At 43.1% G+C, this 21,379-nt stretch overlaps 3 protein-coding genes across 5 annotated transcripts; 1 reads left to right on the top strand and 2 right to left on the bottom strand.

Annotated features, from left to right (window-relative positions):
• Positions 1-561: 561 nt before the first annotated feature.
• LOC115680914 (PRA1 family protein E-like) lies at positions 562-1,879 on the bottom strand. Its single transcript, XM_030604752.2, has one exon. The coding sequence runs from the start codon at positions 1,763-1,765 to the stop codon at positions 1,136-1,138; it is 630 nt and encodes a 209-aa protein (XP_030460612.1). The 5' UTR covers positions 1,766-1,879; the 3' UTR covers positions 562-1,135.
• A 1,417-nt stretch (positions 1,880-3,296) lies between these two features.
• LOC115680919 (mediator of RNA polymerase II transcription subunit 14) lies at positions 3,297-13,267 on the top strand. Of its 3 annotated transcripts, none has more exons than XM_030604759.2 (8): positions 3,297-3,755; positions 4,907-5,977; positions 6,742-6,821; positions 7,148-7,322; positions 7,416-8,439; positions 8,549-9,567; positions 10,568-11,625; positions 12,103-13,267. In XM_030604759.2, exons 1-8 carry the CDS (start codon positions 3,543-3,545, stop codon positions 12,899-12,901), a joined length of 5,439 nt encoding a protein of 1,812 aa, XP_030460619.1. In that variant the 5' UTR covers positions 3,297-3,542; the 3' UTR covers positions 12,902-13,267. The 3 variants fall into 3 exon arrangements, with proteins under 3 accessions (XP_030460619.1, XP_030460618.1, XP_056166144.1); XM_030604758.2 differs by having other exon boundaries at positions 6,739-6,821; XM_056310169.1 differs by having other exon boundaries at positions 6,739-6,821; positions 10,568-11,613; positions 12,090-12,385.
• A 3,883-nt stretch (positions 13,268-17,150) lies between these two features.
• On the bottom strand, positions 17,151-20,301 carry LOC115681006 (GDP-mannose 3,5-epimerase 1). Its single transcript, XM_030604850.2, has 7 exons — positions 20,157-20,301; positions 18,763-19,173; positions 18,558-18,651; positions 18,327-18,456; positions 18,106-18,238; positions 17,767-17,974; positions 17,151-17,639 (listed from the first exon to the last, which is right to left on the bottom strand). The coding sequence occupies exons 2-7, from the start codon at positions 19,170-19,172 to the stop codon at positions 17,484-17,486; spliced, it is 1,131 nt and encodes a 376-aa protein (XP_030460710.1). The 5' UTR covers position 19,173; positions 20,157-20,301; the 3' UTR covers positions 17,151-17,483.
• Between the last annotated feature and the right edge of the window lie 1,078 nt (positions 20,302-21,379).

The raw sequence follows: 21,379 nt of genomic DNA, 5'->3' as shown, positions 1-21,379 counted from the left end.
GACTCACGGTGCTCGGGTGCTCGAAGAGCCTCGGGCATTGTATCATACCGAGGTAATCAATAAACAGGCTACAGAAAATCTGCATTTTTGCATATCACTTTAGGAAAAGCTAAGCACCATGTATTGCGTATTGGTAGACTGTCTATTCGAGACAGACTCCTGCTTTTAAAACATTCAGAGATATCATCAAGCAAACAAAATGCAGAAGGTAAAACTAAGCCATTTACTTGGCCGCCAACTCGGTAAAATGAAGCCGGGAAACAAGATGCAGTCCTAGGAAATTTTGCATATTAGCTTGCATTTGACATGCACTCTTTCAAGCAATCATTCTCAAGAAGCAAGTGTTCTTCGCCTAAATTGGATTCCTAAATACGGACCATACAGTTTCGGATCATGCTGAACTTAATGTCTGAACAGGGACCATGAAGCTGCAACATTACCATACCAATAACCAACCCCACGACAACGAAAATCCAACATCCGTGGGCTAGTATAGGAGTGAATGATCTGAAGCTAAGCATCAATTATGACAAGAAACAATCAAAGCGACATGATACCCTCTTCGTGCGGAAATCAGAATGCTAAAAATCAAATCACAGATCTTTGAATACTTACACACCAAATGAAAGTAGGAAGGACTAAAAAAGACTGGACTCTGTCGAATCGGCATCTACTGTTTCCTGAGTAATTCAAGACAAAAAGCCTTCACCAGTTCAATGAGAGACGACACCACAAAATGACCATCCCTTGCTGTCTTTTCGGGCTACAAAATGGACAACAAGCATGACACGGTTCGTGTCGCGAATGAACATGAGCAGTGTAACGGGTTCGAACTCGCCGATAAACACACTCTCGCGAACAGCGGGACCATTCTTGCTTTTCTTCGCCGTCCGGAACCAGAAGATCCGGCATCGAAAGATGCAACTACTTTCAGCAGCCATATCGAAACCCGAGCAATGCAAAGCCAAATCTCAATGCACAAGTCCCATGAATTCCTGTCAAGACTCTCACATTGATCCAAATTCCACAAAAAAATTCCAGAACTGCATCTCGAGCCGAACCAAGGACACTGCATCAGACACCAAGCGAACAACAAGCACCACACAATCTCTCAACACAATCAAATGAATTCAACTCAAATCCGTGTATAGGCCGTGGCCCTCATTGGCTGGCCGGCGACAACCGACACCAGCCCGCCCCCGGCCGTGGTCTCTTCGTCTACATACAAGCTGTCCGGGTTCCGGAACGCGGAATGCAACCCTAGGAGGAAAACCGCGATCAGCAGCGAGACCAGCACGTTCAGCCCCACGTCGGTGAGCACCAGAGCCACCACGGTCACCAGGCCGAGCGCCGCCATCACGACCCTATCGTCGACGGTCCGACCGAGGACCACCAGGGGGCTGTCGCGGGAGAAGTAGAGGAAGTACCAGGCGACGAAGACCGCGATGAAGACGATCAGCGAGACCGGGTGCCACAGGAGGCTCAGGAAGAGCAGGCCGAGGGCGACCATGGCGTAGTTGACGCGGAAGTGGTCGCAGTTGCGGCGGATGCGGGCGGTGGCGTCGGCGTAGCCGGCGGGGAGGGAGAGGGAGGTGACGTCGAGGAACTCGCGCCAGGGGCGGCGGGTGGCGAGGAAGGAAGAGGCGGCGGCGGCGGAGGCGGACGCGGTGTAGGAGAGGGTGGTGAAGGGGGTCTGGGAGGTCGGCTTCGCGGCGGCGGCGGCGGCGGCGGTGCCGGAGTACGACGGCGGCGATTTTGCCCGCATGGTTGATGTGGTGGATTCGTTCCGTTTCGTTTCGGGGGACTCGAGATCTAGAGAGAGAGAAGACCTACTCTTGCTGAGTTGACTCGGTGCTGGAACGATTCCTGGACGAGTCGACTCAGCCGGAACGCGTTTGCCTGTTTGGCAATTGGCAAGAGACAGCTGGGCAGCGGAAGCTCGTGCGTTGTATTTAAATTGCAAAATTTCAGGGCCGGTTTGTGTTTTTATTTTTATTTTTATTTTTATTTTTTTACTAATCTTAAAATTATGAAAAAAATTATATGTAAATTTACGTGTCAATTTTTGTAATTATTGAAATTCTTATGCATTTCGAAATTAAAAGAAAAAATCAAAGCGCGCTTTAGATTTTAAATGAAAAGTAAAAGTGAATTCGAGCTCGCCCTAAATTATGTTCCCTCAAATTTTAAAATTAGCACGGAAAATACAGATAAACGACTTTTGTGTTGGTATTCCTTAGAGCGGGAAAAAAACAGTGCGGCACGAAATTGCTCATTTTCAATTTTTAATTAATTTTTTCGATGCGATTCATGTATTCTTGAAAATCATTTGAATGCGGACTTTTCATTAAAAAAATTAATCAGTGTTAGCTACAACACGATTCTAGCATTAGTTGAGTATGGTCAATTTACACATGTTGGGATTGCCTTAATTTGTATGAAATTTCTAGATTCTCGTCGAGGCTTAATATGTTAAAACTTTAAAAAGTTACGCCTTATATATTATATTGATGTTGGATAAGATATGTCGTGTCTCTCCCGATTTAGATCTAGAATTTCATAAATACATGCTCTCGAGGAATCAATGTCCCGATGCTCCGTCCCTAAACAACTCCCGTCTACCTACAGCTTCAATGGTGATCGCAAGAAAATCTAGCCGCTCACCGAACTACGAAGATTTGCTCTTCCAAATAATAGATCCATGCTCGTTCAATCTGTTTTGGTTGTTCCCCTACAACGATAGTGCCAACGGTGGAGATGGTGCAGAGGAAGATGAGCTTAGGCGCGCACCGCCAATTGATAACGCTGCCGTAATTACTGGAGAAGGAATTTCCAGTGCACGCTGCACCATTGATGAATGTACGAGATCTAGTGATCAGCCGCTAATTATTTTACTGGGTCATATCGTTTCTTGTGGAACGACTATCTGCTCAGCTCTACCGATATTCTATTCATCCCCCTCGTTTTTTTAGATTTACCTTCGTTCCGCAGTATTCTAGATTCCGCTCTGTCTCGATTTGCCTTTGACATAGAGTCCACGTTCTTTTTTTCTTTATCATTTCGAGCAATGAATACAATTTTCTTTCGAAAAGGGTCGGAGCCCCTTGATTTTTCGTGAAATGAAATTGGAGGGTCCCAATTGGGACAAATCCAGGAAGTCAACAGGGCCAAAATGAAAAATCAAAGGGACCAAATTGCACGAATCCTGGAATTCATACACCTTCGCGACATAAACAACAACGACGGCGTCAAATCAAAAACCCCATTTTTCGCTAATCCGAAGCATCTTTGCGCGGGGGGACAAAGCGCGGAAGAAGAAGAAGAAGGAGAAGGCTCGCGCTCTCTCTCTCTCTCTCTCTCTCTCTCTCTCCTCCGTCCTTTCCCAAAAACCCTAGCGGTGACACAGCGCGCGAGCTTCCTCCCGATTCGTCCCTTCCCCTTCCGATCGCCGAACCCTAGTTTTCCCCCCATGAGCGTTGCGTAGATCTCTCGGAGCGAGCGGGGGGATCAAGGGCTGCGGCGGCGGCGGCGGCGGAGGCGGAATGGCGGCCGAGCTACGGCAGCAGACGGTGGATTTCTCGGCCCTCGTGGGCCGGGCGGCGGAGGAGTCGTTCGTGTCGCTCAAGGAGCTGGTGGAGAAGTCCAAGTCCGGGGAGCAGTCCGACACGGAGAAGAAGATCAGCCTGCTGAAGTACCTGGTCAAGACGCAGCAGCGGATGCTCCGGCTCAACGTCCTTGCCAAGTGGTGTAAGCAGGTGGGGGGGCTTCTTCGGGGGGGCTTTGGAGAGCCGATTTTTTTCTGTTGAACCGAGTGGCTTGAATAGTGGGTGATTGCTCGTTGTTGAAGATATAGCGAATCTCTGGGGAAATTTTTTTATTTTTTATTTATATTTTGCTATGGAATCTGTGGAGTGGCAATTGGTGGGTGTTTTTAAGTATCTGCGCAGATAGGAAGGAGCAAATTCGGCTTTTTCTCGTTGTGTTCTCTGAAAAGTTTTGTCTTTGCACCGTTGAATTTTAGGCTTCTGCGACTAGGTTTTGGCTTGCCATTTGCTTTGGCAGAAAAATTTGCAAGTGGGGTTAATTCTTTTGTCAAGAACGAATCCTTGAGAAGACTGTGAAGATTTGTTTTGCAGTTAGACCTTTATTCTGAATATTAGCAGATTTTTTTTTTTTATATATACCAAGGTTGATTTGGAAGTTGGGATAGAATTTCTCCCTGGGTGCTTTACCAGGTGAATGGGGTTGCCTCAGAGTTTGCTCTCTGCTTAGAGTTCCTGTTTCTCAGTCTTGGGTCTTCACGTAGAATTGATCTCTGGAATGATTTTCGTGAGTATGCCCTTGAAGGAATAGGGAGGTTGGAATTTTAAGTTCGATTTCCATAGATATTGCCTTCGGCTTCTATTCTTATACTTAAGTATCTCCTAAGGAGAGAGTAGGCGGACTGTTGCGATGGCAATCGACTTGTTGTTTAGGGCATCGACAGACTCGACCACCCTGATGTTTAGGATCTGGAGAAGCTTAGAGTCGCTGTAGGTGACAAGAAATCAGTTATTGACAACAGGGAACGTTTGCTGTGCTTTTGTCAATTCCTGTGTAGCTTTGTTATTGAAATTTTCTGTGCTAATGTTTCCCTTCAAGGGAGTGGTCTTCGATGTCGTTAGAGAGAGTCTTCAATGAATTAATACTTGGTTAGTTTTTAGGGATGGGTAATAGTTGAGGCTCGAGGATATTAAATGGGAAACCTGCCCCTTAACACCGGTACTCTTGCTATGCTTTTCATGCGCCAATAGTAAGAAGAATGTTCATTGGTTCCTTTAAGTTTCATTCATCTTTTTGCTGGATACAAGTCTTGTAATTGTGATCCTTCTTTTAATTGTTCTTCCTCTGAACTTTTGACTTGCAGGTTCCACTGATACAGTACTGTCAGCAGCTCTCATCAACCCTATCAAGTCATGATACATGTTTCACTCAAGCGGCAGATTCGTTGTTTTTCATGCATGAAGGGCTCCAGCAAGCACGTGCTCCTGCATATGATGTTCCCTCTGCAATTCAAGTTCTTCTCACAGGAAATTACCAGCGGCTACCAAAATGTATAGAGGATGTTGGTGCTCAAGGAGCTTTAACTGAAGAAGAGCAAAAACCTGTTTTAAAGAAGCTGGACACACTTGTTCGGACTAAGTTACTTGAACTTTCAATTCCCAAGGAAATATCTGAAGTCAAAGTTTCTGATGGTACAGTGTTGCTATGTGTGGATGGGGAGTTTAAGGTTTTAATCACTCTTGGCTACCGGGGACACCTATCAATGTGGAGGATATTGCACTTGGAGCTTCTTGTCGGTGAGAAAAGTGGACTAATAAAGTTGGAAGAATCACGAAAGCATGTTCTTGGCGATGATTTAGAGAGACGAATGTCAGTGGCAGAAAATCCTTTTTTTACAATATATTCGGTTCTACATGAGCTTTGCGTTGCCCTCGTCATGGACACGGTCATAAGGCAGGTGCAGTTGCTTCGACAGGGAAGATGGAAAGATGCAATTCGCTTTGAGCTCATATCTGATGGTGGTTTGAGTCATACTGGATCTTCAAGTTCGCAAATAAATCAAGACGGGGAAGTTGATTCAGCTAGCTTGCGCACACCAGGATTGAAAATAATGTATTGGTTAGATTTCAGTAAGGGCTTGGGTACATCCGATTCATGCCCTTATGTAAAGATTGAACCTGGGCCTGATCTACAGATTAAATGTATTCATAGCACTTTTGTCATTGATCCTTTCACCGGCAAAGAAGCAGAATTTTCTCTTGATCAGAGTTGCATCAATGTTGAAAAGTTGCTGCTAAGAGCTATATGTTGTAATAGATATACTCGGCTGCTTGAAATTCAGAAGGAGTTGGCTAAAAATGGTCAGATCTGTCGAGCTGCAGGTGATGTTCATCTTCTTTCTCACACAGACGAGCTCAATGTTGACTTTATGAAGGTTAGTTTCCTCAGTACATTCCTTTTCCAATGAGTTTGCTTGATGCATTGTCCGCTGAATTTTTATCCATCTAGGCAATCAACTAATAGGTTATCTATTCTGTTCTGCCAAGTAATTCTTTCTCTTCAGGGCTTGCTTATTAAGATTTTGCATAATTGTTTTTGGGCATATGAAACCGAATCTCCCCATGCTCATTGTAGATGCTGGTGTTTAGTCCTGCTTCTTAAGTTTGTGACTTTGAGGCGATATCTTGATTTGAGTGTTGTGCGGTGCTTCTTGGATTTGTTGATTTCTGGAATGTCAACTAAATGAGTGTGGGGATTCTGTTTGGATGTCAGTGGTAGTGGGTTTTTGATTGCACACACGTTGGGGCTTTTCTTGATCTAGGCGGACACTCTGATATAATATTTCTTAGTGAAGCTTTTTTTAGAGATGCGAATTGTTGTTCTCCCTGTTCTTATATCGGTTCTCTTTGGAAGTAGTTTGTTTGTGTTACTTTACTTTTGATGCGTAGTGAATTTTGTTTGGTCAATAATTTTTTATTGACATACCTCAATAGGGTAGTGTGCATGTGAATCTGTGCTCTCATCAAATAAATGACTTAATCTGTGAGCTTGATTGATTTTTTTTATCAATGCTCCACAATGTAGGGCTGGTATGGGTCTTCTAGGTGATTAACTAAGCATGAGGTCTTTACTATTGTCTGCATTGACCAAGAATAATAGTAGTGAATTTCTTTTTCCTAATTAACTTGTGTGCAGAAGGCTACGGAGTACGAGGGGCATGAAGTGTTGCATGTGCGTGCCTATGGCTCGGCATTTTTCACTCTTGGGATTAACATAAGGTCTGTCTTTGTAACTAACACAAGTTTCTCCCTGTTCTTATTACTCTCCTTTTTATCGTTCTTGTTTCACCTCCATCCCTTTCTTGCTTCTCTCATGCGCAGTAGTGTGACCACTTTCAGAGTCTTATTAGGGGATGATAGAATTAAAACACAGATAAAGTTCGTTTCTAATGGATAGAATTGAAGCAGCAGGACAAATTGAATATTACGTCAAAGATTATTACATTGATTATATACAATAGGAAGGGATAAAAGGCCTCATCTTGCTGGAGTATATTCATGGTTTTTCCTTTTTACCATATTTTAATTGCAATTTTTGGCTGCAGGAATGGTCGATTTCTTCTCGGTTCTACTCAAAATATTCTTTCGCCTTCTGCATTATCAGAATGTGAGGAAGCTTTAAATCAGGGAAGCATCAATTCCGCTGAAGTTTTTATGAGCTTAAGAAGTAAAAGTATATTGCACTTGTTTGCATCAATTTCGAGGTTCTTAGGCCTTGAGGTAACATTTCTCAATTTGATACGTTAATACATATAGTGCCAGGCATTCACGTACATTTATTTTTTGCTGAAGTTGGTGGAATGCTCCTTGCAGGTTTATGAAAATAACTCTGCTGCAGTAAAAATTCCCAAGAGCATTGCTAATGACTCAGCTATGTTGTTGTTGGGGTTTCCAGATTGTGGGAGCTCCTACTTTTTGTTGATGCAGCTGGACAATGATTTCAAACCTCTATTCAAATTGATAGAGACCCAACCAGATACGTCTGGAAAAATTCATTCGTTTGGTGACTCGAACTGTGCAACCTGTGTTAAAAAAATTGACATCGATCAGATGCAGATGCTTGAAGATGACTTCAATTTTAGTTTTATTGACAAAGAAAAACTACAATCCTTCTTGCCTAGTGCTGGAGGTCCTAACCAGAATTTGGAAGGAGGTCTTCTTTCTGAATTGATCCTTGATGGTTCTATGCAAATGGCAGGATGTCCACCATCGAGTTTCTCATCTGTTGTTGATGAGGTGTTTGACCTAGAGAAGGGGAATTCTATAGTTCCTTTGTCCATTCAAAACTTCCCTTCATCATTCAGTACATCTGCTTCTCAGTACGGTTCCATTCCAATGAATCTTCATAATGTCAAAGCGGGAAGCCCTTCTCCTAAGTGGGAGGGAGGTGCCCTGCTATCACAAGTAAATAATAGTTCGAGATTGTTGCATGTTGCACCTCATCATAGTGGCTCGTTGTACTCAGCAGGCAATGTCAGAGGCTCTATACAATCCAGTTCCTTGAGTTCTCTTTCTTCTGCCTCTGGAAGGAGCACAAACATGAAGAGATTATCTGCTTCAAAGTCTGATCAGGACTTGACTTCTCTTAGATCTCCAGGTTCAGTTGAGGTAGCTTCTTATACAACAATAGATGAAGATCAGATGAGGTTGCTTAAAGATCCTGCAAAAGACGCGATATCTGCAAGGTCGTCTCAATTGTTGTCTCCACCACGACCAACTGGCACTTTGGTTCCTGGACCTAGTGGAAAGTTTACTGGACCTAAAAGTGGAACTCATGGATCTGTTGGTGGATCTATGAAAGTTTCTGCATCAAATTCATGGGTTTCAACTCCCGTATGTAAGGCAACTTCACCAATATTTGTACTAACGTAATTTTTTTTCATTTTTGTAGCACAAGGATTTCTCCTTGGTAAGCATTTCTGATCAATCTAATTTCGCTATTTCAGCTCCAGCAGCGGATTCAGCTGTACATACCACATGTCAAGAGGTTATTCCTAAGCACGAGAAGACATCACGCAAACGCACAGTTTCCGATATGTTAAACTTGATTCCATCTCTGCAAGGTCAAGTAGCTGATGTTAAGTCTTGCAAGAGGAGAAGAGTCTTAGACGCAGCTGCCAGTCAAGAGCCTTCCTCCGAAGTTGTTAATCTGACGGAAGCAATATCTAGAAGCTGTGGGTACAGCTATGGAAACCTTATAGCTGAAGCCAACACAGGGAATGCACCATCCAGCATTTATGTCTCTGCTCTGCTTCATGTAGTCAGGCATTGTTCACTAAGCATCAAGCATGCCAGACTAACAAGCCAAATGGAAGCCCTGGACATTCCATATGTTGAAGAAGTGGGTTTACGAAATGCTTCCCCCAAGATATGGTTCCGACTTCCGTTTGCCAGAGGCGATGCATGGCAACAAATATGCCTGCGGCTTGGTGGACCTGGAAGTATGTATTGGGATGTTAAGATAAATGACCAGCACTTCAGAGATTTATGGGAACTTCAAAAGGGGAGTAGTACCACCCCATGGGGCTCTGGTGTTCGTATAGCCAATACATCTGATGTCGATTCCCATATACGTTATGATCCAGAAGGCGTCGTTCTTAGCTATCAATCTGTTGAAGCTGATAGTATCAAAAAGTTGGTGGCAGATATTAGAAGACTCTCCAATGCCAGAATGTTTGCTCTTGGAATGCGGAAATTGCTTGGTGTGAAATCGGATGACAGACAAGAAGAAGTTCCTGCGAATTCTGATGTTAAAGTGCCTACTGGAGCCAAATATGTTGCAGAGACAGTCGATAAGTTTGCAGAGCAGATGAGGAGGGTGTTCAGAATTGAGGCAGTTGGGTTAATGAGCTTATGGTTTAGTTTTGGTTCTGGTGTTCTCGCTCGCTTTGTTGTTGAGTGGGAATCAGGTAAAGAGGGTTGTACGATGCATGTTTCTCCTGACCAACTTTGGCCCCATACAAAGGTAGATTCTTTTGGAATGTTTTATTGTTTTTCAGTTAACTAAATGTCAACTTGAATTTCTCTTGTTCTCTTTGCTTTATATTTAGATGAAGAAGTTTCTCTTTCAAGTTTTTCTGCTATTGTTATCCCCGAACTCGAACACCATGTGTAGTCAATTCTTGTAGATGGATTTGAGTATGCAGGTGTAGCCATTGGTAGTCTTCAGTGCATGTTCGGTTCTTGTTTATATGTGCTCACATCTTGGTTTTTGAAGAAGTTCGACAAGACTGGAATAATTGGATTGTCCGTATCACAATAAGGGGGAAGAGAAAAGTGAGTCGAGGACATAATGCAGCTTAAAGGATTAGGACTTTTAAGATTGCTTAGTTTGAATGGGATGGAATGTGTCAAATGAAGATGTTTGCAAGGAACTTGTCGGTTGTATTCACATGAAGCCGTTGCTATATGAGGATCTCTTCTTAATGGCCAAAGAAAAAACGGAATTTCTTCTTTAGCTTGTCTGTTCACGCAAGATAATGGAAGTAATGGGGACATGTAAAGTGCACTGTTGATCTGTAGTGTTAAGAATGAAAGACACTGTTTTGGGTTGCAGATGTTTCATAAATTCGAAATGATGTCTATTAGGTCTTTTCTTCACTTTGAGTTTTCCATGCAATTTACATCATGAATCACCCTTGGATAGCATCTTCTGATGGCGATATTGTGGCAATGTGTGTCAATTCTTGAATGTGTGTGTGTGTGTGTTTTTTCTTTTTAAATTTTGCTGAAAAGAAATATTTAAATGTTGCTTGACATGTATTTGGTCGTACCGTGAATTTCTTATTGTAGCTTAAGCTCCTTAAGCATAGCTGTCTCAATATGGATTGCCGAAATTTTTAATAGCCCTATCCATAACTCTTTTTCAAGAAAATAATGTGTCTATATCACTCTGCAAACTGTCTTTTTTGGTTCATACTCTTTCTGAATATCTTCTCACTCACACGTTGACCTTCCTAACGCAGTTTCTCGAAGACTTTATTAATGGAGCTGAAGTTGCATCCTTGTTGGATTGCATACGTCTCACTGCTGGACCTTTGCATTCTCTTGCGGCTGCCACTCGACCTGCACGAGCTACACCAGTTTCTGGAATGGCAGGGGTAACTCCGGCTCTTTCATCTATGTCAAAACAAACGGGATTTGTTCCATCACATGGTTTACTATCAAGCAGTTCAGCCACCAATGTTGGTCAGGGTACCTCTGCCCACGCAGGAAATCCCACTCTGCCTTCTGCTACAGGCCCTCCTGGGAGTCATAACCTTCAGGGAGCTGCAATGTCAGCTACTGCAGTGCGTGGTGGTCCTGGTATTGTCCCAAGCTCATTACTGCCCATTGATGTCTCTGTTGTACTGCGAGGACCCTATTGGATAAGGATCATCTATCGCAAAAATTTTGCGGTTGACATGCGCTGCTTTGCTGGAGATCAAGTATGGTTGCAACCAGCAACGCCTCCTAAAGGGGGCCCATCAGTTGGGGGATCGTTACCCTGTCCACAATTCCGACCGTTCATCATGGAGCATGTTGCCCAAGAATTGAATGGTTTAGAACCTAATCTAGGCGGAAGCCAACAGACCGTTGGACTAGCAAATTCAACCACCGCAAACTCAGCTGCTAATGGCAATAGAGCTAATCTTAGTTCTACCTCCATTTCCAGGGCAGGAAGCCAAGTTGCTCCTGGGAATCGTTTGGGAAATGCTCAGGCAGGATCTTCAACTTTGGGAGCTTCCAGTCCTGGATTGCATCTACGGAGATCCCCTGGTACAGCTGTCCCAGCACATGTGAGAGGGGAGTTGAATACAGCCATAATTGGATTAGGTGACGATGGGGGCTATGGGGGTGGATGGGTACCACTTGTTGCTCTCAAGAAGGTTTTGAGAGGAATTCTCAAGTACCTTGGGGTGCTATGGCTATTTGCTCAGTTACCAGATCTTCTGAAAGAAATTCTTGGTTCAATTTTGAATAACAATGAGGGTGCACTCCTTAATCTCGACCAGGAACAACCTGCTTTGCGCTTTTTTGTGGGGTATGTGAGAGCTTAAACTTTTGATTGATTATGCATCTTGCACCTTTCAGATATGGATGTTGTAGCTTATCATTTTGTATCACAACATAGAGCCTGTTATAACTGGGTCCTCCAGTAATTCGAACTTTTGTGTATAAATTGCTCAAAATGATTGGGGAAACTGAAAGGATGACATGGGTATATTCTGGAAATAAGAACCTTGCTTGATTGATGTTCGAAGCTGATGAACAAGGGAGGGAGACTGTCACATACGATCATATGCTATATGTTCCCAGTACTTTCAAGTTATTATCTTCTAATGTTTGGTTGGAGAATTGCTTCATATAGCACCAGTAATTTTATCACCTTATTTATTTTGTTAGTCTTGATTAGATTCGTATGGAGATTTTGCTCGACATAAAATAATTTGACACTAGTACATTCCGAATTTGATTTAAATTGTTATGTTCCTGAATTTGATGGACTGTCTTTCTGCAGGGGTTATGTATTTGCTGTAAGTGTACACAGAGTTCAACTTCTTCTGCAAGTCCTCAGTGTGAAGCGCTTTCATCAACAACAACAGCAACAGCAGCAGCAGCAAAATTCATCTACTACTCAAGAGGAACTAACTCAATCTGAAATCGGGGAGATCTGTGACTACTTCAGCCGTCGAGTAGCTTCAGAGCCTTACGACGCTTCCCGTGTTGCATCATTCATTACTCTCCTCACATTGCCCATATCAGTATTGAGGGAGTTCTTGAAATTAATAGCATGGAAGAAAGGATTATCCCAGGCACAAGGCGGAGATATAGCACCTGCACAAAAGCCCCGCATCGAACTGTGCCTCGAGAACCACACAGGGTTCAGCATGGGTGAAAACGAAGGCCACTCTTCTGTATGCAAGAGCAACATTCATTACGACAGGCCTCGAAATTCGGTTGACTTTGGGTTGACTGTTGTTCTCGATCCTGCCCACATCCCTCACATCAATGCTGCTGGTGGGGCTGCTTGGCTTCCTTATTGCGTTTCTGTGAGACTCAGGTACTCCTTTGGTGAGAACTCGCATGTCTCTTTCCTCGGGATGGAGGGGAGCCACGGTGGAAGGGCTTGCTGGTTGCAAAAGGACGACTGGGAGAAATGCAAACAGAGAGTTACTCGGATCGTTGAAACTTGTTCGACAGGTGATGCTACTCAAGGCAGGCTGAGAGTAGTTGCAGACAATGTGCAGAGAGCTTTGCACTCGTGCCTCCAGGGATTAAGGGACAGTAGTGGGACTGGAAGCTCTGGTGTGATGTAACTCCGTAGAAGTAACGGAGTGGAAGTATTTAACCCTTTGCAATGATGACGAGTCTTGGGATCTTTTTTGTCCGATGTCTTCCATGCGGTTGAAATCTTCACATCCGGAAGTCTCGCCGCAATTCAAAATGAAGATTTTCAAGGATGGTCGAGGATTCTCAGGGCACATCCCTCAACTTCTGGAGCTGTTGGCTAACCCGAGGATCTCGTGATAAGCTGGCATGGCTGGCATAGGACTGACGTTGGGGCATAATGGAGTTTGTATTTTGCTGAATGATATGTTGGAGATGCGGTTTTCCTTGTACAGAGAACACCAACCTATCAAACACTGTACAAAATAATTTGTCTTTTAGCTGGAGTTACCAAATCGAAAGTAGCCGTAGCCACAACATAGTTTCGTTTCTTATCATTGCTTGAAGATGCTAATCAACAGATCTCTTATGGGGCTCTCTCTCTGGCCAATGATACCTTTTGTTACTATCGAACCTAACATTACCTAGGCTTAGTATTATCCACATAGAAAGGAGTTCATCAATTGACCGATTGATCTTGTCAATGTGATGAGTTCTCCGTTACAGTGAATCAAAATGGGGAACAGTAAGTCACAACGATAAGTGAGAAGGGCTAGATAATCCTGACCCATGAGATGCAATTGAACCGAAGGACGAATCTGAACTAACTGAAATTAACTGCTATTGAATGAACAGAGGAAAATGCGAAATTTTTTGATAAGCAGACCTACTGATAAGCTGCTGATCTAGCGTTAGTTCTTACCAAGCGAGCCTTCCTTACCACACTTAAAAGGATTTTAGAGAGAAGTTTTGGATTTTCTATATAGTACTCTCCCAAACACAACCCTAGATCTTCCTTCAATCTAGCAGTGAAAGTTCTATCTCCCCATCTACCAATTATCCACGTTTATTACAAGAATTCTCCAGAAAACTATACAATTTACATATTGCCTGCGAATATTCTAAAATACACAAGAAACCCTGGGACTTTAAGGCTCGCCCGTTCTTCTTGGATGATCTTTGGTCCATCGTACGTTGAAAACCTCTGGGCCGTGGCATTAGGACGTTAGATTCTTCGCGACCCTAGATTTACAACAACCTGTTACCTCAGATGGCTTGTAGTCAACCCCCCGCCAAATTCGGAGTAAAACCAAATGCAGAAGCTGAAGAGACATGGCAGACCGATGAATTCCTTACCAAAAAAGCTTTGATTCGCTGTGTAGACATGCCGAACATATATAATTAGGACAACCAAATGAACTTGAGAAGAAGACTATAAAGATCAAGTTCAGACAGGATATGCAGTGCTTAACATCTAATGTGAACACAATTATCGACACACTCATATCAAATTATTGTCGTATCCTCATATCTTGGATCAGATAATAAAGAAATAACGATCAAGATAGATGAACTAAATCAAACATTAAGTACAGTAGAGTGAAACATAACCAATCGTTTCAAATGACCTCAATTTCCAGAATATGTATTTATCTAGACCAGAACTCAATCAACTGCAAATTACATCTCCATAGATAACCAAATGATCTAGCAGAGTCCACCGTTTCACCTTCAACATGTGTCATCCATCTTCTTTAACTCTTCTTCTCTCCCATTTAATCCCAGTTTAGAAAAAAAAAAGTTTTAACCACATAGAACTCTGTTTTAGGTGCATGACTCCCGATCTCATCAAATTACCCTGTTGGTCAGATAAGAGGCGAGTCAAAAGCCTCTCAGCAACACAGATGACCCAATCATGAAATTGTTAGCACTAGAAATCCTCATCATTAATTCAACTTCTGGCTTCAGTATGTAAGAGGCCATGTGGGAATCTAATCATGGACAGATGCTGATGCCAGGCTGACATTAAGATGCTGCCAAGTCCTAATCCACCATGGAATTAATGATTAAAAAGCATAATCATGGCGGCAATTTTTCCAATCAGACATGTTTGTTTTATGCCGAATCCTTGAGAATTCAAATTCCCATTGAATGGTTGGTGGAGATGCAGTAAACGAAGTACTGCTTATCAATTTTATCAGACTTTCAATATTTGTGCAAGATAAGTGCATGACCTCTGGTCAATTTGAAGATCCAATATCAAATTAAGAAAATCCCAGATGGGCCCTCCAAACAATAATGGTACTAAAATGAAAGGACTAGCTTTTTGTCGTCGATGAGCACATGGTGGCATGTCCCACGACACCACAACCCCACAAGTTGTGCAGCAAATTTTGCTAATTTTGATCCTAACTTTCAAATGTTTTCAAATCAAACACCATTTCAGTTCGCGAATATGAAAGACAAGTTCGAATACGACTTTATACAAAATCTTCACGTTAAAAATGAAAACAAGATATTGCCATCCAAGAAATTCTTATCAATTTGTAGAGCCCCTAATCGATCCACGCATGCCCCTCGTATCACCCCTGCGAACTTCAATCCTATTCTCAGCCACGCAGCCCCTGCGTTAGTCGTCATCCTCTTCTCAGCCACGAATCGATCCCAAGTCCATCCACAACTTTCGGAAATGGCGGTACCATTCCCACGAATGGTGGTACCATTCCCACCTCAAATCTCCCATCATCAAGAAAAGGTTGAGGGCATGTGCTTCCTGGGTTTCTTTTCTTTTAGTAGAGAGTTACTTATGTTTAATTTTCTTGGAAAAACAATGTTATCATTGGAATATTAAGATTCAGGAATCGACAAAATATTCTTGGGAATAATTCATCCCACAAGCCTATGAGAGGTGAGGACAGAAGTTGGAGAAAAAATAGGGTTGAAAAGCAGGAGCATCATGTCTCATCATCTGATCATCACAGGACCACCAGAAAAACTTGGAAAGTCTGGTGGATACCCTCCCCTTTTTGATCTAACTTATGCCCAAAAAAGAAGTAAACAATACTACTCTGCACTGCCACGTGAAGGAAAAAGTGTCAAAAAACCAAAAAGTCATAAACCTTTTTGTATTGATACAAATTGAGTTTTAAATTTTTTTTGTGTCAATTGAGTCATAAACCTTTTATTTTTGTACTAATTCAGTCCTTCCGGCTAATTTTGATTGGATTTTACTAATGTGGAAGCCGGCGACCGGCAATGACGTGAACAATTTTTAATAATATTTTATTATTTTTTTGATTTTTTACTTATTCTTTTTATTGTTTTTCTTTTCTTTTTCTTTTTTTTTTCCTTCTCCACCCTCCCTCCGCCGGCCTCTAGCGAGCCTCACAGGCCACTGGCGAGGCTCACCCTCGCTAGCGACGGCGAAGGCGAGCCTCACCCAACTGTCGGCGAGGCTCCAGCCCTCGCCAAAGGCCGCGTGGTCGAAGGCCGCGACCTCATGGCCTCTGGCGAGGGCGAGGGCGAGGGCGAGCCTCGCCAGAGCCGAGGTCGACCTCCTCGCCGGCCTCTGGCCTCTTGCCGGTCGCCGGTCCGTCAACCGGTTGGAGAAGAGAGGGTGGGGGAGGAAAACAGAAAAGAAAAGAAAAAAGTAAAAATTCAAAAAATATTAAAATATTATTTAAAATTCAGCACCGGCGGTCAACTGGCTTCCACGTCAGTAAAATCCGGCCAAAATTAGCCGGAATGACTGAATTGACATAAAAACAAAATGTTTATGACTCAATTGACACCAAAAAAAGGTTTGGCATTAATACAAAAGGTTTATGACTTTTTTAACACTTTTCCGGCCACATGAATCTTGGCCAAATGATATCTCACTCTACTCCCAAATGATCTGAAAACAAACATCGATCCAGACCCGAATAACCCTTTTTAGTAACGGGATCTGTTTAGTCGCGACTCAAATCGAATAGTCCGTTGTAATAATGAGAGTAACAATAATGGGAGACACCTCTTTAACCATGCCTCAACTCGAACAATCCGCTGTCGGTGCGAGACAACCGTGACAATGTCCACTAAGAATTTGTCGTATCTGAAGGCCCGATCTCATCTCTTTCCACGTACATATAAGAAAAAAACAGGAAAAAAAAAACCTGTAGTTGTGTGACCCTCTTTGCTCATGCTCCAAGCATCGACAATTTCACCCGGTAAGCGACCTGAAATTTGTTTTCCTAGAAAGAACGGTTTATGACATCTTCAACTCGTAATCACGAGGTTTTCTTCCAACTGCAAGTAATACATGCATAGATTCAACAGATTCACTAGTCGTACGCAAGTCAGAGATCTAAGTAATACTGATAAAAACCTCAAAACTGAAAACAGAGAGAGAGTGAGAGATTAGCACAAACGACATAAAAAACTCACTATGATCATAAAGCAATGAAACCTGTTCCAGAGCCTTCCACCCCGAAACAAGGGGAAACAATTGAACTCAACATTACAACCCCAGAAAGATTTCAGGTCACTTCGAAATAAAATGCGACTACTCAGAATTATTCATCCCCCCGCTCCGAATCCAAGCCGACCTTGACCAGCACGCCCAACATGTTACACAGCCTACAATGATGAAGACCCGACCACAACCTGTAAATCATAGATCCATGCCCATACCACTAAAACTCTGGCTTCTGCGAGAGGACTACCACTCGGGGATGTGACGTTGCTAGAGCTTCACTCTTTGCCATCAGCAGCTCGAAGTGAACCGAGCTGAACAGGGGCTTGAGTGCCCACCACTTTCGATGACCCGTAGATCGACAGATCAATCCCCTGCGCTTTCTCCTTCTCAATCTGTTCCTTGATCCAGAAGTACGTAAATCTCAACCCATCCTACAACCAAGTCATGTAAAAAAACAATGTAATCACACAAGGAATTGCTATTGCAGTTCATCTCACAATGGGTTCAGGGAAAAATGGACGAGTAACAAATTTTCATTCGATTTCGCTGAATGAGTACCTTCAACCTCATGGTAGGAGCCCATCCGAGTTTCTCTTTAATCAGTGTGTTGTCCGAGTTACGTCCACGGACGCCCTCTGGGCCGGGAATGTGGTGAATTGGGAGTTTCTTGTCCTCAAAACTGAGAACTATCTCCGCCATCTCGTTCATGCTCACCATCTCGTCACTTCCGATGTTCACCGGCTCACGGAAGTCCGACTTTGTCAATCTGCACAGAGATGACAACCCAAAACCAACTATTAAAAACACAAACGCCATTTAGGGCTAAAACGTACATATAAACAAACAAAAATAAATGATGACAAGTTTGAGCTTTGACAAGCCAGTTGATAGAGTTACCTCAGCACACCTTCAACACATTCATCGATGAATGTGAAAGAGCGAGTCTGCAGTCCATCTCCCCACATCTCAAACTTGTCTGTGGAAGTGATTGCCTTCCTGCAAAAAGCAGCCGGAGCTTTCTCCCTTCCACCTACGCATTGTGGCACCCACCGAAATGAGCAAGGGAAAGGCAGCACAAGACACATTTATATAGCCAACTTGTGGGATTAAATGCTCACCTTTCCATGTTCCAAAAGGACCATAAATGTTATGGAACCTTCCAATTCGGCATTCGATTCCAAAATCCTTGGTGTAGTGCTTGCACAACTCCTCCGTTGCAAGCTTTTCCAAGCCATACGCATCTTGAGGCTAAAAGCCAATTGAGCAAAAATCAGTCTCGTCTAATTACATCACATTGATGAAACAGAGAGCTAGAGCACATGTAACGAAAACGACATAGCAAAACATACCTCAGCAGGCCAGGCATCGGATTCCTTGAGGCTCACATTGGTCTCCAGTTGCTTGAATTCTGGATAAATACAAGCACTGGAGGCATAAAATAACCTGCACATACCATATATAGCATGTGTTACTGCAATAGCTCAGTATAAGAAAAGAAACTCATAAATTGCGTTGAATCAAGTACAACAATACACCAAAGAGAAGACAAGTCACCTCTTCACACCGTTAATTCTTGCCGCCTCAAGCATGTTGAAGCTGATCATGGTGTTGTTGTACATGATCACTGAGTGGTTGGACTGAATGAAACCCATGCCGCCCATATCGGCGGCAAGGTTGAAGACATGGTCAACCCCCTGAGTGACCTTCAAGCAGTTGTCCATGACCCTCAGGTCAACAAGGTGGAATTCATGACAGAACATATCCTCGGTCATGTGCTCATTCTTCTTCCAGTCGGAGGCAATAATGTAGTGACCCTCGCTCTTCAGACGCCGAGCGATGTGGGAGGCGATGAAACCCCCTGCCCCAGTGATGGAAATCCTGAGTTTCTCAGATGGCCAGTAGGGCTCCCTCTCAAGGGCCTCATAGGTGTATGCACCGTAACCGGTTCCAGTGATGCTTCCCATTCTGCAGTTATTGAGGAATAGAATTAGGCACTTAACTGCGATCTGAAAAAGAACTCGCACAAATTACTTCCATCATAATGAAAAATAAACTCATTGATGCGAAGTGTCGGAACACAAGATATTTGATTTTATCATCTGAACATCATGAAGCAATCATTGCAATAGGAACTCCCTCGATGAAGCATCAATGCAGAGATGGGAAATTCCAACTAACATATCCACAGACCGAAATTGTTGTAGTAGGAACAATTATTTAAGGATTCAATCAAAAGGATTTTCTTTGGCCCCACAACCAGAACTAAAAACAAACAAAAATCACAATCTTCTTCTTCGAGATGCATTCACATTACCAAATTAAAAAAAAACAACTTTTAAGACGCGATTAAACGATATTCAGGCATTTATTCCACCAAAAATCCAGAATTTACATAATCATTATGAAACGCTGGAGCTATCAAAAAGAAAAAAAAAGGGGTGGGGGGACAAAAAGTTCCCTTTCTCCTTGTTCATCCAAGACCGAATCAGGGTACTCTAACCAGATTTAAAAGCACGGAAATTTAAGATGTTCAATCAATCTCTTACTCAAGCAACAAAAGGGTTGCTGAAGCTCCCTACCATCTTCCAAAAAGAAAAGCAAAGAAAAGAAAATAGGAGGCTCAACCCATGATTAACAAAAGATCAGCCGAAACCGCTAGCACCGGAGCAGATTCAGACGAAAATTAAAAAACTCGACGAAGTCCATTTCACATGTCTACTCGTGAAAAACACGTAGCGAAATCGGCCAAGCTCCCACAATATCTCGAAAGGGTCCAAACCCACGTAACCTCCGACCGCAACAAGACGGACCCGGCCGACGTTTTCGGGTCGCCGCCGCAACCGCGACTATGCAACCGGGCGACCCAAACTCCACGACACTCAAGCATAAAGAGCGACGGAAACGGAGACGAGCGAGAAGGACGCGCGGAACCCAGATGCAAGCATTACCTGAAAGGACGAAAAGCTCGAAGCTTTCGGAGGTTTTTGCCTTCCTTCGCGTGTTCCCAACAGAGAGAAAGGAGGAAGTAGAAGATAATGCGAGGAAAGAGAAGGGGCGAGATGTGCTCTGCAGACCCTTCATTGTCGCGCTATTTATAGAGCAGGGCCACCAGTAAGTGACAGACATTTTTTTTTTTTTTTAATTTGTTTTTTGCAATTATTGGGAGAGAGAGAGGGGGTGTGATTTGGGGGTTTATGTGTTTCTTCGTCGTAAAAATATTATAACTTTTGAAGAAAAATTTTATTTTTCGCCCTCATGCTCTTGCTAGGGGTGATCGGTTCTCGGTCCGATCTGGTTCTAAGATGGAACCGGAAACCGGACTGAGAGAACCGATTCCCAATTTTGGGAACCATGGATCGGACCGGTTGGTTCTAGAACCGGGAACCGGACGGACCGCCGGTCCGGTAAGTGACAGACATTTTTTTTTTATTTTTAATTTTTTTTTTGCAATTATTGGGAGAGAGAGAGGGGGTGTGATTTGGGGGTTTATGTGTTTCTTCGTCGTAAAAATATTATAACTTTTGAAGAAAAATTTTATTTTTCGCCCTCATGCTCTTGCTAGGGGTGATCGGTTCTCGGTCCGATCTGGTTCTAAGGTGGAACCGGAAACCGGACTGAGAGAACCGATTCCCAATTTTGGGAACCATGGATCGGACCGGTTGGTTCTAGAACCGGGAACCGGACGGACCGCCGGTCCGGTCCGGTTCCGGTTCCGGTTCCGGTCCGGTCCAATGGAACCGATCACTTAGAGTTTATTTTATTTTTTTGGTTAAACACTTAAGGTTTGATTCACATTTTACTAATTTTTGTCTATGAATTTATGTCAATGAAGTTCACTTAGGGTTTAATTCACATTTTACTAATTTTTATCAATAAATTTATGATAATGAAGTTCAATTAGAGTTTAGTTCACATTTTATTAATTTTTTTAAAGAAAAAATAACAAAAATATATATTAAATAGTCGGTCCGGTTCCCCCTTGGAACCGGGAACCGAACCGCCCGAAAACCGGTTCCGCTTTTAAGAATCGGGAACCGGACCGATAGTCCCGAGAACCAAATCGAACCCGTTGGTCCGGTCCCGATTTGGGCGGTCCAAGTTGGTCACCCCTAGCTCTTGCGACTTTTCTAATCAAGTTTCATGTACTTTTAATCTTTTTCTAATCAAATTG

This window comes from Syzygium oleosum, unplaced genomic scaffold, assembly GCF_021117445.2.
Source record: "Syzygium oleosum isolate NSW1041296 unplaced genomic scaffold, Sole_v2.1 Sole_v2.03, whole genome shotgun sequence".
Lineage (NCBI taxonomy): Eukaryota > Viridiplantae > Streptophyta > Magnoliopsida > Myrtales > Myrtaceae > Syzygium > Syzygium oleosum.
Note: the sequence above shows the minus strand (reverse complement) of the source record. Positions and strands in the feature narration are given on the sequence as shown.